The sequence below is a fragment of the Apus apus genome, chromosome 2, assembly GCF_020740795.1.
Source record: "Apus apus isolate bApuApu2 chromosome 2, bApuApu2.pri.cur, whole genome shotgun sequence".
In the NCBI taxonomy this organism is placed as follows: domain Eukaryota; kingdom Metazoa; phylum Chordata; class Aves; order Apodiformes; family Apodidae; genus Apus; species Apus apus.
In genome coordinates, this window is record NC_067283.1 from 19,928,793 (window position 1) to 19,955,817 (window position 27,025).

At 36.2% G+C, this 27,025-nt stretch overlaps 1 protein-coding gene across 1 annotated transcript in view; it reads right to left on the bottom strand.

Moving 5' to 3' along the window:
• Positions 1-758: 758 nt before the first annotated feature.
• The window catches only part of PLXDC2 (plexin domain containing 2), a 254,357-nt gene continuing 228,090 nt past the window's right edge, over positions 759-27,025 (bottom strand). The window contains exons 14-15 of the mRNA XM_051611612.1: positions 16,826-16,986; positions 759-4,754 (exon numbers count right to left, since the gene is read on the bottom strand). Of these exons, the coding sequence (XP_051467572.1) occupies positions 4,638-4,754; positions 16,826-16,986 (278 nt within the window). The 3' untranslated portion in view covers positions 759-4,637. The remainder of the gene's footprint in view (positions 4,755-16,825; positions 16,987-27,025) is intronic.

The window sequence follows — 27,025 nt, forward strand, 5'->3', positions numbered from 1 at the left end:
AAACCATCTTATCATTACATCCATAAAGAAAAGTAGCAGCAGGTGTCAGTTCCTGAAGTCTCTGAACTGTGAGAATTAGGCTGAATGCTACTTTATTGCTCAGAAGCATTTCATTCTTGAGTTTATCAGGCTTCAAGTTCATGTCGTTCTCTGCAACAAGGTGCACATATAGAAGGATTCTAGTGATCTTACTCTGGACAACAGTGCTTGCTGCTATACCTTTGAGGTCTATGGCAAATCTTGTCTTTACACAAAGCTTCATTGCTGGTGTCAGAAAACAGTGATATAGCCATTGCCTCAGCCACTGTATGCTCTCAAAGTGAAATTTTCCTTTAGTGGTCCGTGAACTGAAACATGAACAAACACGGGGTACTACTCCGAGTGCTCTGGTCACTCAGCTTCTACATGCAGCACTGCCAGCTCATTACAACTGTTTGCTGAGTCTTGCTTAGAGATTCTCTACAAATAAAAAAGATGGATGCTGTCCTTTACAGTTTCTTTTGCTTATCCAAGAGGTGCTCTAATAGATTATAAAAATATACTCATGCATTTCTTTGGAAGCCTTATTACTATTCTGTACAGAAAATCTCTTCTTTGCTCGCTGGCAAACTGGCTCACCACTTCCTCTTCCATTGCTAACTACATTTGGATGGCAAACTAGTGATTCAGCTATTTAGTTGGCTCAGATACTTGTGTAGTGAGTTTTATGGCTGGAAATCTGTGAACCGAGGAAAAATGATGAACTTTGCAAAGTCAAATATTCTGATCAGCTTGTGAAAATTTAATTTGGCTCCCACAATTTTTCAAAATACAGCAATGTACTATGTTTTTTTCCCCAGAATTCCTTCACACACATAATTTGTAAAAAATGAAGTAGCAAAAATATACTGATACAATGAAGGAGGTTGATACTTACAAGACATCTATGTCACCTTCAGCAGAAGCTCTTGAGAACAAGGCAGGCAATTATAAAAAAAGGAAGAACAGTATTTCATTGGTCTTCTCTTGAAAATTGTCTCCCTTCACAACAATGCTAAGGTGTTTGTATCCCTCAAGTATCTCAGTCTTTTGAGCAGAGTTTGGAGAGAACATAACAAAGAATGAAACCTGCATCATTATATGTATGCATCTGAGAGATCACAATTCCATTTCTTCTGCAGTTTCAGAATTTCTTAATGTCTGAATATAATTTGCAAATGTAAGGGTCTTTTTCAACAATCTTCATGTGAGATACACATATCTGATTTATTGTTTCATCTCACTGAGATTTAAAGAGCAATGTGCTTTGAATCCTTGTATTTCAAATTTTCATTTTTTTTCTGTGAAACAGGATGAGCTGAAGCTTAGCACTGACAATATCAGGTGTTATGGAATGTTTAACACTAAAATAGAAAATAAGAAATTATAATTTTGGGACATCTTGCAATCTTACATGCATTAGATTCACAAATTTAAAGGCAAGTTTTAAGGGTTAAAATAACTCTTAAAATAAATTACTGTGTAAGTAAGCATTTAAATAAATGAAATATTCTGAAGTACTTCTAAATTAAGGATCAGTGGCAATGCTAGTGAAGTCACTGTTTCAGAGATCTGGATGGAAATTTCTTTATGAATTGTTGCACAGCATTTCAGCTGGATCTCTGAGAGGGGTCCACATGATGCTTTTTCAGTCTGGATCAATTAACCTGCTGCTTTTTAAAATAATAATAAAAATATTCTTGGTTAATGTCAAGATTTTGTCACACCTATATATGAATATTTGTATAACTTTTAATGTGGTAATTTTAATCATTAAAAATTAGAAAATGAAATGGAATTACAAAACAGCAACAGATTACTTAATTAATTTTTGCCTACTGGGATAAGTAGAACATACCACAGAATATATCAAAGCAGAAACAAGAAGACACTATACATCCATTAGTATGCACCAGGTTTTGTCTTTAGATACCAGTTCGTATCAGACATAAGCATAAGCCTATCAATCTCATTAAATAAACCCAGCAACATGTCATGTTATAATCCATAGCATATAACATCATGGCAAATATCAAAATAAGTATACTTTGATGCTACTCATAGGCCAGTGAACTGTGCCACCAAATTATGAGTTGAACAAACAATTAAAGAAATATTTGCTATTATTTTATGTCTGAGTATGAAATTTAAGTTACTTTGCAAATACTAATAAAGATCCTTCAGCTGTGCAAGAGGGTCTTAAAAGCAATAAAAATACTGGATTTTAAATTTTTTGTTGTGTTTGACTAATCATGTTGCAAACATTCTGTCAGCTCCATTGTATGACATGTATTACATACAAGGGTAAAAATATGAAAACCATGAGGGAATGAGGCCAAATGCAGACCTGTAAACCCATAATAACATAAATATTCTTCATTTATATGAAATATCCCTTGAACTTACTGCAGTACTGAGCAGGTTATTTAAATTTTCTTAGTATAATTTGCCAAGATGTGCTCTAAAATAAAAACTATTTCAAACAATGCTTCAGTATGCTTCAAATGGAAGCTCTACAATTGCTTCATTTGGCCATTGAGCCCTAGTTGATTTCCAAGATTCCTAGAAAAACTGATTATAAGTATTGCACACCAAATACATGTCTAAATGATGTGCACTGATACCTTTTTATTTAATAAAAATGAGTGTCACCAGATATATATGTGCATACATTTGGTTATTGCTATTGGAATTAACAGCCTGCAATTTAATCCCAGCCTATTAGAAACAGGGCTCAGCAGACCCACACAAATGGAAATGAATACTTGCCACAGGCTTTTCACCAGGCTACAAGACAATGTGTCTGTTAGTACCTTCAGATTAATATCAGTTAGGTTTTGAACAGTTTCAATCTCATGCTAGATGCTCTAGAACAGGTGAAAATAAAAGTGTGTTACACAAAATAAAAAAAATACAGAAAATACAGGATTGTATTATTTACTGAACAAAACAACAAGTAAAAATCATGTGTTTTTTCTTTAAACAGCATTAAGTAATCAAATTCAGACCATACAAGCATCAGCAAGAAATGTAAATAACTGTAATACTAAAGTCGTATCTACAACTTTTTTTTAACTGCTTGAGATCCAAAGTTGTATACATTAAAATTATTCAAGTGCTTTGTACAGTATGTAAAAAATTTGATAGTCAGTCACGACTATGATGAAATGCGCATACAATACCTGAACTTAAGATTTTAATAGCTTGAGCCCAGATCATCAAAGTATTTAGGTTCCCACTCCTCATGGAAGATCTGTGTCTCAGTATATTAACCCCTTCCATGAAAGACATAACTGTTTCTGATGGTGTGAATTTATAGTCTTCTCTTCCCCTATACAGGGAGGGAACAGGTCGATATTAGAGAAAGAGTGGTTCCAATAGGCAGAAAGGTTATGGCACTGCAACTATATGAACCACCTTTCCTACACAACATAAAAATATTCTAATATTAAGGATTATTTTACAACTCAGTGGAAATATGCAGTAATTTCCTTTGTCTGGATGACAAACATTGCAGTCTTAACAGTCACAAGAGCCTGCCTTGTGTTAGCTATTAAAAAAAAAAATATATATTTATATATATATTTATGCAACTACTATGTGCATTAAACAAAATCACTGTATGAATCAGCAGGGTTCAATAACACTTGTATCTGAATCTCTGGCAGGGGTGCATTTAAGTCTGCGGTGCTTCTCAGTAAGGACTTATAATGAAATGGCAAAGGATAGAAAGTAATTTTTTTAATACCTTGTTTTTCAAATCACATTGCCTAAGAAATGGTCCATAAGATCTCTGGCAGATAAAAGGATCTGTTTTATTTTCTTCAGCCTACTCATTCAGAAATTAAAAATATCCCTTGAAACAAACCTGATAGATAATTTTTAGTGAACACTGAAACTGAAAATCAGTCCAATTTCATTGTGAACTCCCATGAAATAAATGGATTTAACCACTGTGAAAATTCTCTGTTCTCTTAATTTCTTACCAATTTGTATATCATGAGTTGTTTAGAAGGACAGTAATCAGCAACGTACAAGAAGCATTGTACTACTCCTGGAAAGAATATACATTCTGACTCGCTCCCTTCTGTGGGTAGGTTAACATAGAATTGAAAAATCAGTGTATTTCACATACACTTGTAGAAGTATTGGAAATTTCATTTATTTATGCTTTACCTGCATTGAGATACTTTTCCTTAATCATCTGTGAACACTAATCAGTGCACTTGCACTGAAAGGGTACAGATTTATCACTCAAGTCTTCGAGATACCAGAGAAGAACACTTGAACCAAATGGTAAAACCCTTGTGCACCAAAGCTTTATTATATTTTGATTACTGTGCATCCCCATACCTAAAGCCAATAGCATAGCACTTGTGCCATAGTTCTGATACCATAGGTGTCCACTGACAAGAGTTCTGCATGAACCATTGTGTCTCAGTCCACTAACAAAAACTACTGTGCAGTAATCTGGTATCTTAGTTTTCCTCCTTGAAACAAGTTTATCCAAAATCTTCTTTCTATCAGGCTACAGCAGCTTAGGGCTCCTTTTCTCTAGAGAGAGGCAAAATAAATGTCTTACACCTGTAGGCCAGTACTGGTGTTCTGTCCTAGAAATTTTAGCACTGCTCTGATACAATGAACCCTTCTTTTTCTCCAACTGGTTCCACTTCAGCATAGGCAGGATGTCCAGATCCTCTTCTGAACTTCATTGCTGGCCATCTGCTTGGACGTCGCTGTAACAGCAACAACAAGAAAATAAACTTTCAGATTATGAAGAGTACAACAAAAAATTATTAATAAAAAAACCTAAAAAATGCCCTGTAACTTTGGTCTCTTTCATACTCAAACTCACTTCATGGAGTTGGTGCAGGAAGTGAGAAGCACAGTTCAACCACAGCAAAAGCCAGAAGGATTAATCCCTCTGTCAAAATTTGTGGGCGATGGCCATTCTCAAACAACTAAATAATTGCCACTAGTCCTAGCAACGAAGAAGATGAAATAGTTCCCGTGTAAAACTGTAGATCTATGGAGATGTGAATTTTGGCATATAAAAAACCTCCTGATCCACCACCCCTAAAGAATCTGTCCACTGCTCTTTCTTCCTAGTTCTGTATAGGAATTTGCTAACATGCTCAACCCCATGGAAGAATGTGTTGCAGAGTTTACAGAAAATACACTTTTAAAAATTATTTAGAACAAAATTTTGCCATGCTTATGCAGGAGTGTCAAAATAATGACACTTTATTTCAAGTGTCATAATTTCTACTTGAGGAGTTTACTTTGATGGTTCAAATAGAAGTAACCTTTTTGTTTAAACTAGAAATAGGTATTTTCTAGAGCAGACAAAACAATTCCTGTATGATTGTGATGCCTCTGGGAAGGAAAAGTGCTTAAAATTCTCCTGTATTTCCAAACTATTAAATGTCTGGGAAGGCTCAGACTTCAGATGGCCAAGCTAAGATTGTGTCAAAGGGAATTTTTTCAGGAAAGTAAGGAAATTTTCTCTTAAAGTCAGTTACCAGAAAAAAGCTCTCTTAAAATGATTATTCCCAATTAAAAAAATGTATCTGTCAAATATGCTGATACATATTTATTTTTCTTTACTGACAGCAGTTGCAATATGCTTGGGGGCTGAAAAGATATAGCAACCTATATAGAAACACTGCTGCAAAGCAAGTGGAGAAACAGTGAAGATAATTTATAGACTAAGATTTCATTCACAGTTCAAAATCTAACAACATTTTTTTTTTTCTGAAAACAGTAATTGTATTTTACTTTCTTTCCCCAAAATACCCAATTTATTGCATTCTTATTGCTAATGATATTTCATACTTCTAAGGTGTGATGTTGGGGGTCACAGAACAGCCACAGCCATAACATTATGTGGGAGCTCATGGTGTTTTAGGGAAGCAGCCACTAAACAAATTTTTGGGGATCACTGATTCTTGTCACCAACAAACATCACACCTGTCTGCAAGTACAGCACAAAGTCTTCCTCAGTCATCATCATTAAAAGGAACCAGTTCCTTTTATTCCTATCACAGGATCAGGTTACTTTTGAGGCATCCAGAGTTAAATTCTATTCGGCAGGTGATTTAAAATCCCAGGCCTTTCAATGAAACACCTTCCTGCAAAGTAGAAAGGCAGAACACTGTCCTCTTTAGTGGATGTCTTTTCGTAATAAGAAATCTAGTCTACTCAAACTTTGGAGACTTTTATTTGTACCTAAACTTGATTCAGCATTGTTTAAAATTAGGAAGGATAGTCTACTAACTGCTAAGAAAAAGGGTCATGTTCTATTCTCAGATTTACTAAAGTAAATCAAGAATATTCAATTAAATGTAAAGGACTTATTCCAGATTTACACTGGTATAAATGAGTAAAGAATCTGAGTGAGAGGTCTCTAATGGAAAGAGAAAATGAAAAAACAATGAAAAACTACTAGGAAAAAATAATTAGAAAGAGTTGCAAACAGCAGTATGCAAGGATGAGCTGAATTTTGATCTGTTAAGCTGCTCCCTAATTTAATTTTAAGACATACCCATGTTTAGTCACTACTCTCTTGCTACATTGCTGTTAAAAACTAAAGTTACCATTTTGGGCTACTCTTTTTAATTGGCCTTTTGTTCCAGATAACAAAATGTGGAACAGATGTGTATCAGTTCTAATGATACAGTGCCATTTAATATAAGCATCAGCTGCTGTTCCAAAAATAACCAACAGTTTCAAAGGTAATGTCCAAGTATTACAATTGCAGCTTTCTGTGATTTCTCTTCATGTCTGAGGTGAGATTATCCATTGCTAGTGACAGACTGTCTAATTTCAATTTATTTGTGTGCATGTAGGTCTTGTAAATGGTTGCCAGTCTTAAAAAAGAGCATTGACAAGTTATCAATTCATTGACTTGTATATCAGCCCCAAAAAAGCTGCAGCTACATTACAGTTTTATTTGATAAAACCAAACGTAACTTAATTGATATCAGGAGATACAAAGCTCCTTGAGTTACTGAAGAAGCTAAAGAAATGCCTAATGCATTCTTCCCCTTAATTCTCTGTGAAGCAATCAACCCTCTCTCCAAATAAATCCACCAAACCCTCCAAACCCTAAACAATAACAACAACAAAAACCAGGGAGAAAGCAAGCTGAGTATTTTGAACTAATTCCTTAGTTTTGTCATCCAATTTAACAGGAAAAGATAAGCTTCTTTCTCTGGAAATAGAACTCTTAGAGGAAATCCTCTGAGTTGTGGCTGGAGAGTTGTAACTCTTGCTTCCTTTCAATGTATTACAAAGCAGGAAACCAGGACAAAGATTTTTATCATAGCATTGAAGGTTCTTTGGGTTCCTCATTTTAAGGAAACAAGGATGAGGGAAAAGCACTTATGATGTTACATGACCAGGATGCAGAATAATAATTTATGATACACATTATTAAAAAGCTAGTTCCTATTGCAGACCAGTGAGATAAAATGAAAGAAACCAGCAGTGCTTCCTATGTTATGCTTGTCTAAGCCATTCTTTTGTGGCTGTGCAGTATATTTGCCTTTGTACATCAATACTAAGACTCAACATAAATCTCGCAGTACAGGCAGAATGAATACTATTTGTCTTCTGAAAAGGGGAGAAGAAGTAGGGGAGAAGTAGGGGAGAAGTAGGGGAGAAGTAGGGGAGAAGTAGGGGAGAAGTAGGGGAGAAGTAGGGGAGAAGTAGGGGAGAAGTAGGGGAGAAGTAGGGGAGAAGTAGGGGAGAAGTAGGGGAGAAGTAGGGGAGAAGTAGGGGAGAAGTAGGGGAGAAGTAGGGGAGAAAAAGAGAGGATTCCACCTATGAATACTAATGGGTGGAGACTGGAGTATTTTCTCACTGTTGTTGCATAGAAAGTTTTCCAAGTGTGTTCTTGTGTTTGACCAGTTTCTTCTTTTGACGTCTTTCAACATGAGGAATTTTTGAGCCTTGCAGAGCCTGTTTTATCCTTCAAAATTGTACGATCTCACTAAGACTAAGAAAAAAGAGGTTTGATACATATTTAAGTTCACTGAATCGAATAATGTTTAAACTAAACTCAGTTGATATGATCTGACCATGATTTCCAGTGCTAAAGTCTACAATTTGGTTTGAGGCTGCTAGCTTTAGACCATCTGATCTTCCTGCAGAACAGTAACATTTTTAGGCAAAAGGGAAAAAATGGTTCAAGTTGAAAACTACAGGAGAGCTTCAGATAGATCAGTGTTTTCTGTATGTGGTTGATGCCACTGGAATTTTGCACAGAAATTTCTAGTAAACCTGATCATATTGAAAGGGAGGGAAGTGGAAAGGACCCATCATTTTTTGTTAAAGGCTTCTATTAACTGTCCAGAGGCCACTGTGAAGCAATTTATTTTCTACTGACTGCAAGAATCTTACCCATTTTGAGCCACTAGATTAGCAAAGGTGCAACTATAGAATAAGAATGGAACACTGCTACAATTTAGTAAAGGGTTAGAATTCAATAAAAAAATATGCATTTTTGCACTGACTTACAGAACAGAAACTGATCAGTGTCTCATATTAATATTACCTTGAAAACAAATGAACTGATCAATTCAGACTTACAATTAAGAAGCTGGTATAACCTCAATTTAAGATTTTTGTAATGGATTTTAAAAATATTTGAAAAGAGTAAAGTGATTACACATAAACAAGAAATTAAATCTACTTTGTAAATGCTATAGGAAAATAAATTGTAAGGGATAACCAGTATACAAGATCAACTACAGGAGGACAGACAATTGCATAAAGCTATATTGAAATACTGATACCTGAAGACTGATGCCCTGCTCCTGAGAGATTGTGATGCTGTAATTATACACATTCTCTAAACATATGACAGTTAACACTTTTCACCTGAGATGGTAATTCATCAAAAGAAATTGTAATAATGTATATTTTGGTAGCTGCACTATATCTAAGCTTTTACATTACCTCCCATACATCTGCATGAGGACAAGCTTCTATCAGTAACGGACAGAAGGAACTCAGCAACATGTATTGCATATTTGATATTCTTACATCCTACCCTCTACTATCACTATCCCATCTTTATCCTATCCTTCATTCAGCACCAAAAAATGGAATGAGCATGATTCTGTGTAGATCTGCAATTCTGGTAGAGCAGTGAAGGGAAAACAAAATGAAAAATCTGACCCTTTGTCTTTTCCTCAACCCTGCTACATGCACATTTAATTCTGAAAATTTTTTAAAAGATTATCAAAAGTTTATTCGTATATTTCAGCCAGTATAAAATCCCAGAGTGCTTGTGGGTGAATCAGCTCTTCCTCCCTATTCATCAGTAAACCTGAACAGCGGATTTCACCAAGACACACACAGATTCTCTTTCCAAACTCAGTTTACATGAGTACAAATACTTGATTTCGCATTAGAAGGTTAGTCTGTTAAAGTCTTGAAAGACTCTTCAAAGGTCCCTAGCAAACTTGATTTCCCATTAAACTACACAAAAGCTGAAGTTACTGAATAATTTTTAGGCTGAATGCTCTGATGCAACTTTGTCTTCTCTATCTATTTATTATTTCCCTGTATTTCGAATCTTTCAAACTTTCAGAGGACTGTTTCTGCTGAAAGCTGCATCTTCCATTTCCATTGATATCAAGTTATTTGTCTAATTCAAGAGCATAAAGACATTGAAATCTATTTAAAAGCTGTATTCTTCAATCACACTTTATCAAACAGGTCTTTTAAACTCTGTTAATTGGAAATATGTAAATAGAGAGATAAGAAAATTCCAGATCAATTGTCAAAATTCCAGAAAACTGGAAAGACTTAATAAAATGGATTAAGAAAAATGGAAAAACAATATAGTAAGGTCTATTACTAAATGTATTATCCTGATACTATCAAGAACCATTAGTCTAAGTACACTTGTTCACTGGTAATCTGTTTGGGTCTCCAGGCCTTCTGCTTTTTCCTGACCAGGAAAGATCTTTCTGTTACCAGTTACCTTGCCCATAGAGTGTTTGTGTGCTCAGAGTTTCCTGAAATATTGTTTAGGCAGTTACGATTTGTGCATCAGTCTTTAACCTCTACTAGCAATACTCAATTTAGTTGGCAAATCACAGTCAAACTGATGAGGCTTCAAGTATCTGAAACTGTACTTCTGACATGTGGCACCATCTTAATTTAAGATATTGAAGAAACTGTTGTGAAATAAAAATGGTTTCAGACTTAAAATTCAGTAAGATTGTTTACTGGCTTAATTTATTTTTCTTTTTGATAGAAATGCTTGTTTAAAGTATCTCTTTGTGATTTAAACCACTTCTTGTTTTAACTCTGTTTCTGCAGTCTTAGGTTCATCTAACTAACTGGCTGCTGATGGATGAGAAACAGAATGCCTCCTTCCTCCCCACCTTTGACTTTTATTGTCAGTGTAGAGTATTTATTTTAGTGCTTCTCCCTTGTGGCTGATTCAGGTTTCCCTTGCTGAGCTGCTGGTTCCTGCTGAGCTGGATAAGCTCTGGAAAAAATAACTTTACTATCTGTACAAGGCAATGACAGTGGGATCAATGACAATACCCCAAATGCCACTGCAGGACACTGCACGACTTTGAAAGAAAAGAAAAATGATACTTGTTGTCTTCTATTTAATCACCATCTTAATGAAACACAATTAAGTCCAAACTTCCAGATAAAAACAAATTGATGACCATGTCAAGCCTTTTTCAAACTAAAAGCATAATCCCCATGCAATGTGTATATATAACAATGAGCCAAATCCCCAAAGAAATCAGCAGAGTTTTGTGAGCTTCATCACCTGTCTAAGCCAGCTAAGGATGTTATTATTTTTAAAAAATGCCTTCTTTCTTTTTCACTCTGTCTCCTATTTACTTCTTGTTTGTTTGAAGACACGCACTGCGTTTGTGACATTTGTGCAGAAACCTGGAAATGGTGCATAGAGAACAGGGCTGGCTGTTACATGATAGCTTTTATTTGTGTTGTGCTGTTATGAGCAGCAATGTGTAACAGTGAGCCAGAAATGCCCATTAATTCCCTGAGCTCTGAAACACCAAGAACCGTCTTCAGATTTTTTTATTGTTTTCTCCTTCTATTTCCTTCCTCTAAATAGACAAGGGATGAGAAGAAAGTCAAAATCTGAAGAAAATCTACTGCTAGGTCTGCATGCCAGGGAATGTCTCCAGTTCCTGCAACACAACGCGCTATACAGCTCAATTGTTAGGAAAAAACCCCAATAATTACTGCTTCTTCAGACCACTCCAGCTAGGGCTCAGGGTTCAGGAACCATCCACCAGCCCATGTTAATAGTCTGCATGTTCTCGCCTTTCTGTGGGCTGGCAGAGTTAAATTACAGGAATGCAGACTCTTCCATGCTGCTTGGTCTCTATATGCAAAAAACAAAACAAATGACCAGTTCCAGGCTTATTTAATTTAGTAGTTAAATCAGGAAGAGTTAAGGTGCATCCCCCAGGCTCTGATCACGTACTATCACTTTATTTGCTGCAGATCCACAGCTGTTCATTCCTTCCTCCCTCTCTTTCTCCCCAAGGTCACCTCCTGGCTCCATTGCACCAATTCAGCTCTCTGTGTGGCCATTTGAAAAAATAGATTTTTGAAATTATCCAGCTTAAACATCCAAAATGAAGTAAACAATTAAAAAAGAAATAGGTATCTGCATGTGTGTGTGAGTCTACATGTATGTTTCTAAGCTGCTGAATCAGCACATTAAAGCTCTGGAAAACCTCCAGGGAGGTTGGGAACATGAAGGCAAAGGCTATGACCTTTAAAATGGGTCCTTAACTCAAAAAAAATGATAACTTGTAACCACAAACACCCTCACTTCAATATGTGACATATTAACTACCATTGAGACACACATAACTGCTATTAAGAAATATACAGGCTCTGAATTCAGCTTCAGAGTGTTAATAAGCTGGATTTGGTTTTGTACCTATAGGCAATACAGGATAAAGGCTCCTTGCCAGAGGTTAAGATGGTCCCAACTTGCAATATTAGTTTAAATTCCTTGAAATTCCCTACCTGCAGAGAACTGCCACAAAAAAATTTATTCTGCTGTTGTTGAGCAACAGCATCTTTGTGTCCAGCTGGGAAAAGACATCACAAGTCTGACTCCCTGCCTTCATATCAGCCAGCAATTCCTCTGCTGTCTTCTCAGCTGTGGCCAGATCATGTTTCCTTCATTCCCCAAAGGCAGAGCACTGGGATGACAGCAGAGGTAAATTTCAAAGATTAAAAGGACTTTGGACCAACACATAAACAAGAAAGGTACAAAAAATACAAAAAAAGGCATGCACATAAAAACTTATTGTGTCATCTGCAACCCTTCTGTCCACAGGTAATGGGGTACAAACAGGAAAAAGACATCTGAGTAAAAGACTGTTTGCCTTATGTCTTGCTTTTTCATTAGCTAAGTGTTACCTCAACATTAATTGCTTTCAGTGCTAAAGTTCACACACAAATGCAAATCAGTACATATTAAAAAAACAGAAGAAAAAACAACAAAAAGAAAAAGAAAGGAAGAAGAAAATTCTAAATTACCACTAAATCTGCAATTTGGTCCTCAACTTAATGAAATTTGAGGAAATCCATCTGACTCAACCAAAATTTCTTTACCCCTGTTTACATTCTTCTCCAGATATCTGTATCATTTTTTGCTACGATCTATATGACAAGCATGCTGTTCATTACAGCTTGGGCATCATCCTTGGCTTCTTGGCCACCAAATCTCAAATCCTGCAAGTATACTGCATAGGGTAGTGAATATATAAATTATTTTTTAATTGTAATATAGCTAGTGTGTTGCTATATGTGTTACAGCTAGATTTCTAACCAGCTTCTGCTTTGTTGAAAGATACATGGACAGCACTATTTGACCTGAATGGTACTTAAAAAAAAAATAAAAAAATCAGTGCAAATAAGTTCAAAGTATATTCAAGAGAAAAGAGATTCCTCAAGCTAAGTGTAGGTGTGCAGCTTGATTCAAAAGGGGAAATTATTTTCAATAAAATCAAACTCAAGGGAGAGAAAATACCACAGGGACAACCATAAATAAATGAAACACCAAAGCATACAACATCTCTTCTGTCACTCTGCAAGATAATATTCAGTCAACATTTACTCAGCTTTCAGAAAGACTCTGTATTCATTGGAACTTTGACTGGAACTCCCTTAACTTTAAAAGCTGATAATTCATCCTGTCTTTGAGTCATCAGAGAAGTGTCCAACTTAAACAATGAAACACATGTTGGATAGCAGTGGGGGCTGGAAGAAACAGGAAAACATTGCATTTTTATTTGAATCTTCTACACACTTAACACAAAGGAAACTTTTTTTTCCAAATAGTATTGGTATTTTAAAATTACACACTATCATGGGCAAATTGCATAGCACTGGCATTCAAGACTTCTAAAGTTGATAGCTCAAAATAGCTATTTTTGTTTCAGGCTGAATTGCACATATGCATTGTGCTCAACAGTTATAAAGGAAACTACTAGAGGAGACGTTTTCTTCAGAATTCAGTGGTAAAAATAATAGAATAATGTTACTCTGTTCTAAAACAATACTTGCTTTTGGAATAAATGGCATTTTTCTTGGCTTTTGTGTATCACTCATTTAAGCCAACTAATGCACTCAGGATATCACTGAACAGTGCTCAGAGGTGTCACAAGGGATTACATTTAACAGTGCAAAGTTCCACAGTGCCATCAAAGTGTGGGTGTATTTATCCCTATCTAGGGGAGCTCACTGAGAAAAAGGATGATGTGACAAACATTATAAATAAATGGGATATGAGATGTAAAAACCTCACTGAGGTGGTAAGTAAATATTGGGTGATATCTGCAGAGAACACAAGGCAGAAAGAAATTTAAAGCCTCAGACACAGATCAGGTTATTAGACTTTGTTTAAGCAGTAACCAGTCATGACTATAAACCAAATGAACTCAAAATTCCTTACATAGCCCTTAACCTAAAACACCCAAGAGAATCTGACTGAAAATTATATTTTAGCTACCAAGTTATGACAGCATCCTAGAATTTTAGATGTGAAAAGAAGTTTCTCTGTTGGTTGTGTTACAGTTCTAAATTAATGTAATGTTTAATGTCAATATGATGCTTCCATAAAGTAGCTTCTTTAAAAGTGAACACAAATAGGGTAGGTCCCTTTTCTCTATTTTGCCCTAAAACTTGATTGTAGATTTCAGTGTAGTAGTAATTTTGTAGATATCTGCATGAGGGAGCTGCCTGTCCACCTGTCACATCTTGTTTTAACTGTGTAATTTGTTTTATTAATCAAGACACTCATAGAAAACAATAATATTTTCTGAAATATTTATCTGCTTGTTCTCATTTCATGACAAGCTCATGACAATCCTCTTGAGCACTTTACCCAGAACTGTAACACCAGATCCAGACTTCATTCATTTTCAACAGATAATGCAGCTTTTCTGCTGTCGTATATGGGATACCATGTCATCTCTAGCAGCTTATTCAGAAACATTTTTCAATTGCACAAATACAATAAGGAATGCTTTTTTTGTAACAGTGACCTATTTATACCAGTTATGCTTCATTATTCTTTTGTAATTTAGTTTCAAAATGCCAGTCAGAGAAGATACATTCTCTTCTGTTTTGGAAATAAGTACATCCTATGGCTCAGATGAATATAAGAATAACATATTCTACTCTTTATTTCTTGAATTGGTCAAACTCTTCTTTATCCTTTGAAAATTAAATGAGTAAACTTCTTTAAAGCAATTTCATTTCTAGAATGGATCACCTTGTTCTGTTCTTCTATGCCTATGATACCAACAATAGCTTAAAATTTTTGAATTTGTGGAAATGTTCTAAAATTCAGAGTAATCCCTTTCTCCATCCCCTGTGATTTTACTACTGCCTCAGTGGTTTTACTACTCCCAGGAAAAGGCCACACCTTCATGGCTAGAACCTCCTATAATTCTGGCTAAATGGCTGATTCTTCACTAGTATCACAATTTTCCTAGTAACCAAAAGAGGATGTAGTTTATACCACATCTTGCATAGATCTTATTTTGACTGATTTACTTCCTCCTATTATCATTCAATTACATTGCCTTTATTTTAAATAGAGTTATTTTTTTTCCCCTCACAAGTCTACATTGCTTGCTAAAAGACATTTTAGCTTTGTCTGCATAGGTTGATGAATGCCACTTAGGGTTTAATTAATTGGAATGGACTTAATGAAACTGATTAAGGCACCACTATTTCAATGAAGCATATGATATCAGTGAATGAAATAAATTAACATGCAATTACTACACTGAGAAAAAAATAAATAAATACATGTGTTCTAATTTGGCATTCTTCTCTTTAAAAATGGTTTTGCCACTTATTTAGTTTTTCAGAGACATCATAACAGATAAGAAACTTGTTTATATTAGAGTGGAAGAATAGCAATTCAATCTGTGTATGAAAAAAAAGGGACAAATTCTTCTCTTTTCTACAAGGACTCCAGTGAAGTTTGTTTGTCTACATCAATAGAGAACTGTCCTGAAATGTTGCACAGATATGAAAGAAATCTATTTTATTACATGGATGCTGTTCCCCAATGGTTAACGCAGTTACATCGCTTGAGCATGGAATACTGATAAAGAATTAATTTTGATTTCTGTCACTACTAGTGCATCTAAGACATATTTATTATAATATGATCTTTAAGATTATTCGTTCTGATCATGTTCATGTCTCACTTCAACTCACACTGCTGTCACTAAGAATGAAAGCCTTTATCTTCTTAGTCCAGGCTTTTACCTAAGCAATCCCTAGTTATGCCCCTAGTCACCACTTCCAGTAGTTCTGCATCTTCACTATTGCCTACTACTAAGCATACAGGCTCTTAAAGGTAAGGGAGTACTGCAGGTGGGGGTTATGAACAATCAGTATTTTCTTTCATGCTTAGCAACTATATACTTATCATAAGGTAAAGGAACATTGTTGAGTTGAAAAAAACCAACTTAAGTAAGTGTAGGTGTTCACAGTTTTCGTATAACCAAACACCTATGGAAACTGTTCCTTTCTTACATTGTCACATAGAGTGGAGTTGAGCTGACTAAATGTTAGCATCTGCAATGTAGATTTCTCCACCTGAGGTAGCTATATTTGAGGGAGAAAATTGGAAATTTATCTAATCCTAAAGGAGATGTCTCAAATAGGTCAGAAGAATCATGGTCTAAAAATGTTTGTTTCTCTCTGTACTAATAAAAAGAGATTATATTAGATTTAGATGTTAAAATAAGGTAAAAAGAATATTTCCCACACTCTGTGGTAAGTGTTAAAAGATTTCTGCCAACAAAAATGAGTTAATGAAATGGCTAACACACGTTTCCAGCTAAAAAACTTAAGTCAGATCTTCTAGAGAACTAATGAATGCAAGCTTTTTATTTTTCCACAGAAATAAAGAAGTCCTAAAATAAAATGTCATTGCACATGACAGCTAATGGAAAAATGCCATAGTGAGGACAATGAAGGAACAGGAAAGAGGTGGAGTGTATCTTTTAGATGTATGTCCTGTGTAAAAACCAAAAAAAGAGTAATAGCAATAGTGATTAAAGAAGCAGCTGAGTGACAAACATGTAAAGAACAAAACAGCATCACCTGCTGAGTGAAGTGGGTCTGATTCTTCAAAGCTTACGCTATAAACACAAAAATACTTTCTAGATTTAGTTAAGAAAGTTCTGTTTTGGAGACCCCGATTATACTAGCCAAGTGACAAGACTAGTGACACAATATGTTACTTTTGTCTTACCTCTATAAAGAAGAGACTGGCTGCTGACGTTGGATGATGATACATATAGACAGTCACGAGGATGGCTGCAGTCACAATGAGGACCAGGACTAGAATGCCAACAATTAAGCCAGCATGAAGCGTTCCACCTTTCTTCTCTGCTGCACTGTCATCTGTGGAAGCTGCACAAATGGCACACTTATTAGGACAGTAACTTACATCATATCCATTCTATTTCACAGCTGGCAATTGAAGACTTGCTTTTTCTGTGTTGTATGTTCCTCATTTTTCACGGTCCAAGTTGGAGAAAGGTATTAGATGTCTTTTTCCCACAACCAAATACTCTCATAGCCTTAATGAACAGACATTGCCAAAAGTCTTACTAATTCTAATTCAATAAACAAAATTAATATCCTTTGTTTTGAATGCAGTGTGGACATTCTGAAGTTCCTAATTACCTTCATAATGTATGACGATTTTCTCATAAAAGTATTGCTGTTGCCCAGAGAGAACAAGTAGTAATTGAATATATTTTCAATGTTGTATTTTTTTTTTTTTTAAAGCTTCAACTGAAGACACGCCACAAACCCTTGTGAGGTCTAGCTAATAAACACTTTCTGAAAGCCTGATTCATTAGCTTGGACAGGGATTTTGAATCAGCCTGTGCAGTTGAATCAGACAGCCAAAAGTGTAAGAGATGGCTGTTAAATGGCCCTGCAATACTCTAATCTTGGTCTGAATAGAACACTCATCATAGCAAAGTATTACAGAAGACTATCCATTTACTGAATTTGATACTGAGAGGTGACCCATGATATGGTCCCATGAGGAGATAAGAGAGCTGTCTCCATCACACAAGCAACATGTCAGCATACCTTCCAAATAAGTGACTGAAAAATTTTTAACAACACTGTCACATTTGTGGGAAAAGCCTTTTAATAAATTAGGCAACATCTGTAGAAATGTTTTTTCTTGGGTGTGATTTCTACATTGGACAACTTGGAGTATCACAGCAAGTACAAACATGGTGATAAGTGAAGATTCTTGGGCGTCTTTGTGCATAGAAGTGCTGTTCTACCGACCAATGCATGCAGAAGAGCTATTCAGAAGCCCTAGGTTTATGAAACACCAGAAGAACACTGGCCATTTGGCTTCACAAACTGACGTTGCTCTCCTATTTCCACTGCTTTCTGCCTTTCTGGTAATCCTTCAAATCACCTCCATGCCTTAGTCCATATAAAACTTCTCTCTGATCATACTTATGAAACATTTTATTTTTATTTCACTTTTAAATTTCCTCTCAAAATGCATGTTTGCCAAGCTGACTGTAATGAAAACTATTGATTTCTACAGTCACCCTTTTTGTTGTGCCACCTCCCTAACTATCTGTTTGGTTTTCTTAGTGTGATTGTTTTTTTAATCATTCTTGGAAAACAGTTATTGAGTTATGGAGACCACTTCAAATAAGTTACTGTTATTTTTGTTATTATTCATAACGACAACAAAAAATAACAACAGTAACAATACCTGCATATGGTCCTTTACCATTAATCAGGTTATGAGTAGAACAATCCACATTAATATTAAAAAAAGAGAAGTAGAAAATAATAGAAGAAGAGTCTATTGATCTAGGTCCTTATACAGTATCAAATGTCTTGTATAAGAGCCAATAAGAGAAAATAGGAATGGTTAACCTCAGTGTGACAGCTCATCCATGTGTGGCAGCACTTTTCTCACCAGACCAAGGAAGGCTGCATTGTTCAGTAGATTGCACAGAACCATCGTGTCAATAGGGAGAAAAGGAAAATGAAGATGTATTATCTTAGCCAAGAGCTATTTTTATCTATAATAAGTTAATCTATGGGAGGATAATTTAGCTTTCCCGTGCTTTTGTCCGTATTTCCTCAATCTTGAGTCAGGATAGTTGAAACCCTGCAGCATTGCTCTGCTCTTTCCCATGAAATTAGTAAAACACCTTGTGGAGTAAGGTGCTGAGTATGAGAAGCAGATGATAAAGAAAAATAACCCAAGAATTTGAGAGGCTAAACGATTATGTGGGAGGTATTAATGCATCTAATGAAAAATTGTAAGTAGGCACCCCCACTCAGGTACTGCTTAATCCTGAAAGTATCTTTCTTTTTACTGAAAATTTCATTAATCTCTTCACACAACAATGTCAGTTTTAATTGTGCTGACTATGGACATCAAGTTTGAGCTTAGCCATGTAAAGGATCCAAGAACCAGGCCTCTCCCTGGCCAAATCCTACAAAGAGATTTAGTTAGCTATCTTAAAGCTTTGTTCACACAGATGTATAGGAGTTTTTTCAAAAGAAAAGCAGTGTCAGACCTATTGGATTTATTATTTTTTTAACATGGTACATATAGTGATAATTTCCAGGCCTTATTTAAGTGAGAGGAAATATTGCCTAGGATGTGGAATATCTATTTTTAAATGTATTTGCAACCAAAGGACACTTAAAACACTTCCTGGTAGTTGTAGCACTTTGTAGCAAAGGATGTAAAGTTCATGGAGAAGACAAGAAAGGAAAACGACTCTAAAAAGGGTTCATCTAATTTCAGGCAGCAGTCTTTTAGCTGACATAGCCATTAATAGTTTAACAAATAGCTATTCATTTCCAGTTGAGAACAGATGAATGTATATAAGCTCCAGTCGTGATTTCTGTTCATGCACTGTAACAATATTTAGTACGTGGACATATATTTCAGATCGACAGGCAAATGAATATTAAGTAATTGAAAGAAATTGAAAGAAAAGGCCTGCTTTATTATACATGCTCTGGGTTGGGCTATTCCCAGTGATGAGCAGTTAGTTGTGTGAGTCACTCTACTGAGAAGTGACTGCTCTGCAGAAGAGGAGGATCCATCGTTTGTCTGTCTCATAATTATCTTTTTTGACAGCTGCACACTTTTCACCTCTTCCTTTCAGTGTCACATTGGTGCATCATAAACTACTTTATGACTTGCACCCATTTTCAGGCCAATTTGCACTAAATGAGTAATCTGTATTGTTACTGTGTTATGGTTGAAGGCAGAAATTCATATTCTGCATATTAAAAAATGCTGGACTTCAGCAAAAGTCCTAACCACCCTGTAAAGGTCATAACATTAATCCTCTTTGATTAGATATTTTCTCAGTGTTCATCATCCAGCTTTGCAAGCAAGAATGCTGTTTCTCCCAAATATCACAGCTGACAACTGTTTACCTGGATTACCGCTAGTCTAGGGTGGAGCACTGCATGGATGTCAGTGTAGTGATCAGAATGTCAAAAGCAAATAATAATGAAATACAAGAGTGCTTTTCTTAAATGACAAGAAGTGTAACTTGTAATTTCCATAATCGAAATTCAGTTCATTGACCCCAGGGCTCAAATACTCACGAGAAATTGATTTCACTCTCTTTGCACAGAAACAGTAAACGGTGTTGTCAACTTTGAAAATACTCTCTGTTGTAAAATCAACTGACAGTTCTTTTAAAAAGCCACCAAGGGAATTAGATGAAAAAATGGACACCAAAGCTGTTTCAGGTGCAGAAATCTTACTAAGATTTTTACAGTACATCTATTGTTCCAGGCAAGGAGTATATTTGTCATATGAACAAACCTTTTCTTGGGAACTTTCCCTGAACTTTCATTTTCTTGCTCAGGAAAGCAATTTTCACATGCAAAATGCTATGTTTATAACTCCTCCCCAAAGTGTTACATGTTTAAACCTTTTAAACAGAAGGCACATGCCAGGTTAGTCTGCTTTTCGTTAGGTGCGGAATGAAAGCACAGAAACAGCAAGTACCTTTTTTTCCCTAAATAAAAAGGCACACAATGCAAGCATGAAATAACTGTTCTCCTACCAGAATGCTGTTTAAAAAAGAAAAATGAAAACAAAAATATTCTCATTGTTTGCAAGATAAACACATAAATACTACATCATATTTGATTTTATATTACTGTGTATTATGTCTCTAGTTGAGATGGGTTGGCTTCTTATGGTGCAGGAAAAAAAAATACCTTAAGGATTTATCACGAATGAAAATCTTGTCCTGGATCATGGGGACTGTGATGCTGACTTTAACAGGAACAAAGGTGTGCACAAACTGGGAATTTTATTTTGAGTGTTTGCAAACACATTTTGCATCACTTCTCAATATCAATCACTCAATCTCACTATTGCATATTAACTGTTAATGTCTGAAAAATAATGAAATACAATGCTTTTGTATTGTCTAAATTTAAAGTTTACACAAAGTTTCTATTGTGTAGTTTTAATATATGTAAAAATGAAATGGTGTTACATATGTGTACATGAGCACCTCTCATGAAATTAGATGGAAAAGAGCTTACTTAACAGAGATTACTATCACTGCCTGTGACAGCAGAAATACAAAAAAGTTTTAAGGTAACATGAAAGAAAAATAGGTGAAATTGTTACCTCCTGGCTAGAAGCTTTCTCTTCTATAAAGTCACCTGTAACTAAGGTCAAGTGACAGACAAAAAGCAGAATTTCATTGTGTGGGCTTGGAAAATAAAGCTTTGTTTTTTCCATCCAAGAGCCATGTTATTGACATGTTAATCAGATAGTAAAAAGCTCTTATTCAAACTCATCTCTTATATGCATGTGCAACTTTAAGGGATAAAACACACTAACTTGTTTGACCCTCCTGACCGAGGCTACTATACTAGCAAAGCCCGGGACATAGATTACCTACATAGCAGCAATCACCCTAAAGACGGTAACTCAGTACTGAGCTCTATTCTGTTCTCCTATCTTTTTTACCAGATGACTGACTTTCATGGCAAACCCCTGAATTTGTCACATAGACACAGAGAATGAATCCAGCAATTTCTTCTCATACAGGAATACTTTATGATAAAATGAATATTTGCTGTTAGGTCACATGGCAGCAATTAGATGTATTCTTTATGTTCATAAAACCCTGTGATTTTTTTAACTGCTTCTTACAGATATGAAACTGCACTCAGCACTGGTGAGGCAGAACTTTGAATACAGTACTCAGCTTTGGGCCTCTCACTACAGGAAAGACATTGAGATGTTGCAGCACATCAGGTAGGACCTGGGAAGTGATTGTTCCTCTGTACTTGGCATTGGTGAGGCCACATCTTGAATACTGTGTCCAGTTTTGGGCATCTCAATACAAGAAAGACATTGAGGTGTTGGATCATGTCCAGAGAAGGGCAACCAAGCTGGTAAAGGGCCTTAAGAATAAGTCTTATGAGGAGTGGCTGAGGGAACTGAGGCTATTTAGTCTGATGAAAAGGAGGCTGAGGGGAGACCTCATCACTCTCTACACCTACCTGAAAGGATGTTGTAAAGAGGTAGGTGCTGGTCTCTTCTCACAGGTAATTGATGATAGAACAAGAGGAAATGTCCTCAAGCTGCACCAGGGAAGGTTTAGACTAGACATCAGGAATAAATTTTTCCCTGAAAGGGTTGTCAGACATTGGAACATGCTGCCTAGTGAGGTGGTTGAGTCACCATCCCTGGATGTATTTAAAAGCCATCTAGATGTTTACTGATAGAATTGGCAGATTTAGGTTAGCAGTGATCATAAAGGTCTTTTCCAACCTAAATGATTCTATGAAAAAGTTATCAGACACCCTGAAGCTCCTGGATGAGAGGAACCAGACCAAAAACTGTACAAGGATGGCTATGGAAGAAAAAAAGCGGTAGGTGTAAGGGTGGCCAAAAGAGACTAACATAGGTACAGTAGTACCACTGGGAAGAGACCAACACCCACCTTGCTACAACCTCCTTTCAGGTAGTCATAGAGAGCGGTAAGAGCTCCCCCCAGCCTCCTTTTCTCCAGACTAAACAACCTCAGTTCCCTCAGCTGCTCCTCATAAGACTTGTTCTCTAGACCCTTCACCAGCTTCGTTGTTCTTCTTTGGACCCTAATAAGAGCCATGTTTCCACATGAGAGATCTCTACAAGCCATTTAGCAACACCTCCTCTCCATGTGTTTACTCTTTCTCTGGGCAGCCAAAGAGCAGAAACTCTCTCTTGCTGCATAGTTGGAGGCTGTTGCTTTTCTAAGTTTCTGTTCATGGCTTTGGAAAGCTTCATTTCAACAACGTATCTGCCAGCAGGCACTGATGCAGTATCATACTAAACAACAGCAAGCCTGTATATGCTTTCCTTAAGTCACCGGTTTTCCTGAGAAGAAAGAACTTGAATTACACTGAGGACTTAATTTCATGTTTCTTACAGCAACATGGTATGGTACTACTATGGTAGACTCCACAGTTTTTTACTAGGTATAATGCTTTCCTATTTTGAGTGCTACAGCTGAACAGAAAGCAATGAGCAGCATTTAGCAAATTGCTTGGCGTCTGAAGTTCAAGTTTGATCATGCTTTGATCATGCCAAAGGAAACAGAGATCTCTAATATGTCTTAAGACCTACCTCTAACTTGTGCAGACTTCTGAAAAATGACAAAGGAAATGACAGCTTGGAAATGTTCATGGAAAAACAGAGAATAAAATGTGGAGATGTATCAGCATTTCTTAACTTGTAAGTTACAGTGTGAAATAAAATATATGGGAAGACTTGCTGACTTATTTTAGTTGGATTTCATTTGTTCCCTTTGGAATTTTCACCCTCTCTAAATATAAGAAAAAGGGTTAAAATCTGATAAACTCTGTTTACAACACTGTCTGGTTTATTTGATAATCAAGGCGGCTAATTGTTCTTGAATCTACCTTTCTTCATATTTTTATCTTATTGACACATTTCTGTCCATCACCAGCTGTTTTGCTTATCTCTGTCTTCTGATACTTTTCTCTCTGTCTTCTTCTATTTCCATCACTACTGAAATAATTGCAAAACTGCTTCTTGATAATAATTCTTTTATACAAGCACAGCACACGGTACAGCACAGATAAAGAAAACTTTACGATAAGTTGTCTCCAAGGAAATCCTCTCTTGCCTAAAGTTTTATGAACCCTGCAATTTTAGGGGAACATAAGCAGTTTTGAGTAAGTGGAATATCTAAAAGTAAACAAATATTTACATAATCCATAGCCTAATCTCAACAGGATTTTTGCAGTAATGGTAAAAACCTTAAAGCATTCCTTTTTCATGACAGAAGAGTGGAAGAAGTGGTCTTAATCTTGGCCTGCCAGGTTTCTGGACAGGAATAGAAACAGAACACATTAGCTAAGACACACTGAAGAGAGTTAATGTAAGGAAACCTTAGGTATCTATGGGTGAGATGCCCTCTCTTAGTACGTTATTTAGATTCCTCCCTGTAGCTGATAGAGCTAGTCACCTCTATACAGTAACATATCCCATTTTGGGTACTTCTTTTAAGATAATGTGAATGGCTTCCTCTTGCCTATTGCTTGTCACTGGCTATAAGAAAGGCCCAAAGGAAGAGCTTGTGGCTTTGTGGCTTACACCAGATGAGACAAAGCCTCTGAAAGGTCATTTCCTATGGCTAGGCCAAGATCTAATGGTACAACAAAGCCATATCCTGTGGATCTTACCTTATACAAGGTCCACTAAAACATTTTTAAACCACCATGAATATTAGTCTTAGCATTATTTAATTTGATGGTTTGTTAATTTTAAAATTGAGAGGACTCAGCTAATTTGTAGTGACTTGTTAACCTATGTTTGATATTTTGGACTGTGTGGTCATAATAACTTTTGTTATGCAAAAAAATGTTTGTTTTCCCTAAAAGGCTGGCTTGTCTCTTTGTTGAATAGGTCTAATTTTCTGGATCATGTGGAAACTTAACATATTAGAAAGAAATAATTTAGATGATTATAAGCAGGCATGAACTAGTGTTCTAAAATGTTGCAGCTGGAGATCAGGGTAGACAAGAGAAACAGGACTGAATTTTCTTCATAGTTTGCCAAGAATTCTTATGATAAAAGGAGGTGAGACCACAATTTTTAAGGGAAATTAAGAAGACAGATGACTAATGGGAGCTAGTTTCCAGGCACAGGGGACTATTAAAAACAAAAAAGTAGCCTTGGATAGCCTTGTTATGTAAGGTATATTAAAGCACTCTTCAAAACTTGGGTCTGCAATTTGGGAATTTCTTACCAAGTTTCCTAACCTTTCAAACCAAATCAAGCTCTGTATAGCACTAATTTTAATCCTGTACATCACTAATATTCATATCTAGACCATCTTTCAAAAAGTTCACCACAGTGCGTAGACAGCAGGGCACAGACAATTCCTAGAACTACATATGCTGGTATGCACTTGTTCAAAAGTAAATGTAGATGGTTTTTTGCATGGCTTTAGGTTTTTGTAACTAATTTCAGTACATCTTGGTGAATTAAAAGTGTAGCAGTTTCTCTGACATTGTTGAACACACCTGCACTTTTCTGTTGAGTTACAAAGCTGAAGCATTGAAAGGGACTCAGAGCAATCAAAACCATCACAATAAGGTGCCTAAAAAGGTCAGAGAAAATGTCTAGATGTGCTGGACAATCACCTAAATCATTCAGCAAAGAGCTCTCAGAGGGAAAATACTGCATTACTGTATAGCCACCAGCAATTTCTTGCAATTTTTCTGAAAAATTAGGCTTTTAAACTGCTTGGTCAACTATATTGTGTTATATGAAAAATGAAAAAGAACAACAGAATGTGCAATTAATAAATTAAAAAAAACCCCTTTTGTAGTGCTGCACATATCTTAAAACTTCCAAAATGCTTGTTATCTGAAAGAGAACTGAGATTCAACAAAAATGCAATAGCATGTCAGCTGTATTTTAAAAGGGGTTAGGCGTGTATGAATTATGCATCTGTCTACCAAGAAAGACAGAAAAACAGAAATAAGCAAATTTGAAATGTATGTTAAAATATGCCACATAAGATTGTGGGAGAATTACAGGAATAACTGGCAAGTGACTTTCTCATATAATTAAGAGGTCAGAGTTTGACCTGAACTCAAAATTTAATTTAAATTTAGTTGCGGCTTTATAACATTTGGTTTCCAAAGTTCCAGGCAGAAGTGAGATGCAGAATTTCTATAAAACCCTTTTTTGTACTTAACCAGATATTGACTGTTACCATCCAAGGACACATCAAGCTATAGGCCATCATTGATCCAATATACTTTGGGTTTCCATTACAAAAGGTTCCCTTTCATTAGAGTTTTAAAAGATCTAGTGTGAGAAAGTAAAAGACCTGTATTTGTGACCTGAAATAATCTACTCTTTATGAAAGGCTGACAAATCACAGGGAATCAAAGAACGTGCCTGCGGCTGCAGAGGTGTTATCTGAGCCTAATCTAGGGGTCACTGGAAAATTCAATGCATAATTGAAGATTCATCAAAAAGAACTTCTCAGATTAAAAACTACGTTTACTGTGTGAATGAGCAGTCCTGGTGTGCTGCTTTGCTTCCATGTTGTTTGAAGTTACTTTCCTTTTTAAAAATTTCAATAATAAAAGAAACAGCTCAAGAAATATGAATAATCACATCAGGTGCTGGTTTGCCTTTCTAAAATGCAGCAGCTTTCTGTGTGGAAATGGACTTTCTATATTTCAGATAAGTGATACCACAAACCCTACCACCTTAATCTACCAAGCAGGCACCAGTCAGCCCTCACATGCTCTAGTATTCACCATTTTGCTTGATTTCACAGGGTTTTTCTTTTCAGATCTTGGGCAAAGAGAAGTCAAGTGCAAAAATTATTCCAAGGGACTACTTACGTGTCAAAGCCATGTCAAACAACAACACTGATAACAAATGGACAACTCAGTGTTCAGTAACGTATGTGACCACAGCTATGCTGTGGTTTGTGACAGCAAAATGACAAGAGAAGTGGCTAGTGAGGAAGGTGATCAGGTCTCTAACTTGAGGGATGGAGAAAATAATACCTGAATATTACTGAAAAACAAAGTAGAGGAAAACAGACCAAAATGCTAAGTGGTATCCACACATGCTGTTCTTACAAAACTTTAACAATTGTCTCTGAGGGCCATGAAAGACCACTATGCTTCATTTGTCCTGACCCAGCACACTTGGGACCTCTGCACATGGGGTGGGGGGCTCCATATAAGCTCAACCCCAAGCTCCATATTTGTTCTTGTCTTGGGGACCAACCTTGTATCTACGCGGAAGGAAGCTTGTCCTGTCTCCTTGCCTTGCAAACCTGGCTTCCTGCCTTGACCCCAGGCCTGCCTTGTCACTGCAGACTCAGCTGATGGTCACTAGTCTATGGCTGACCCT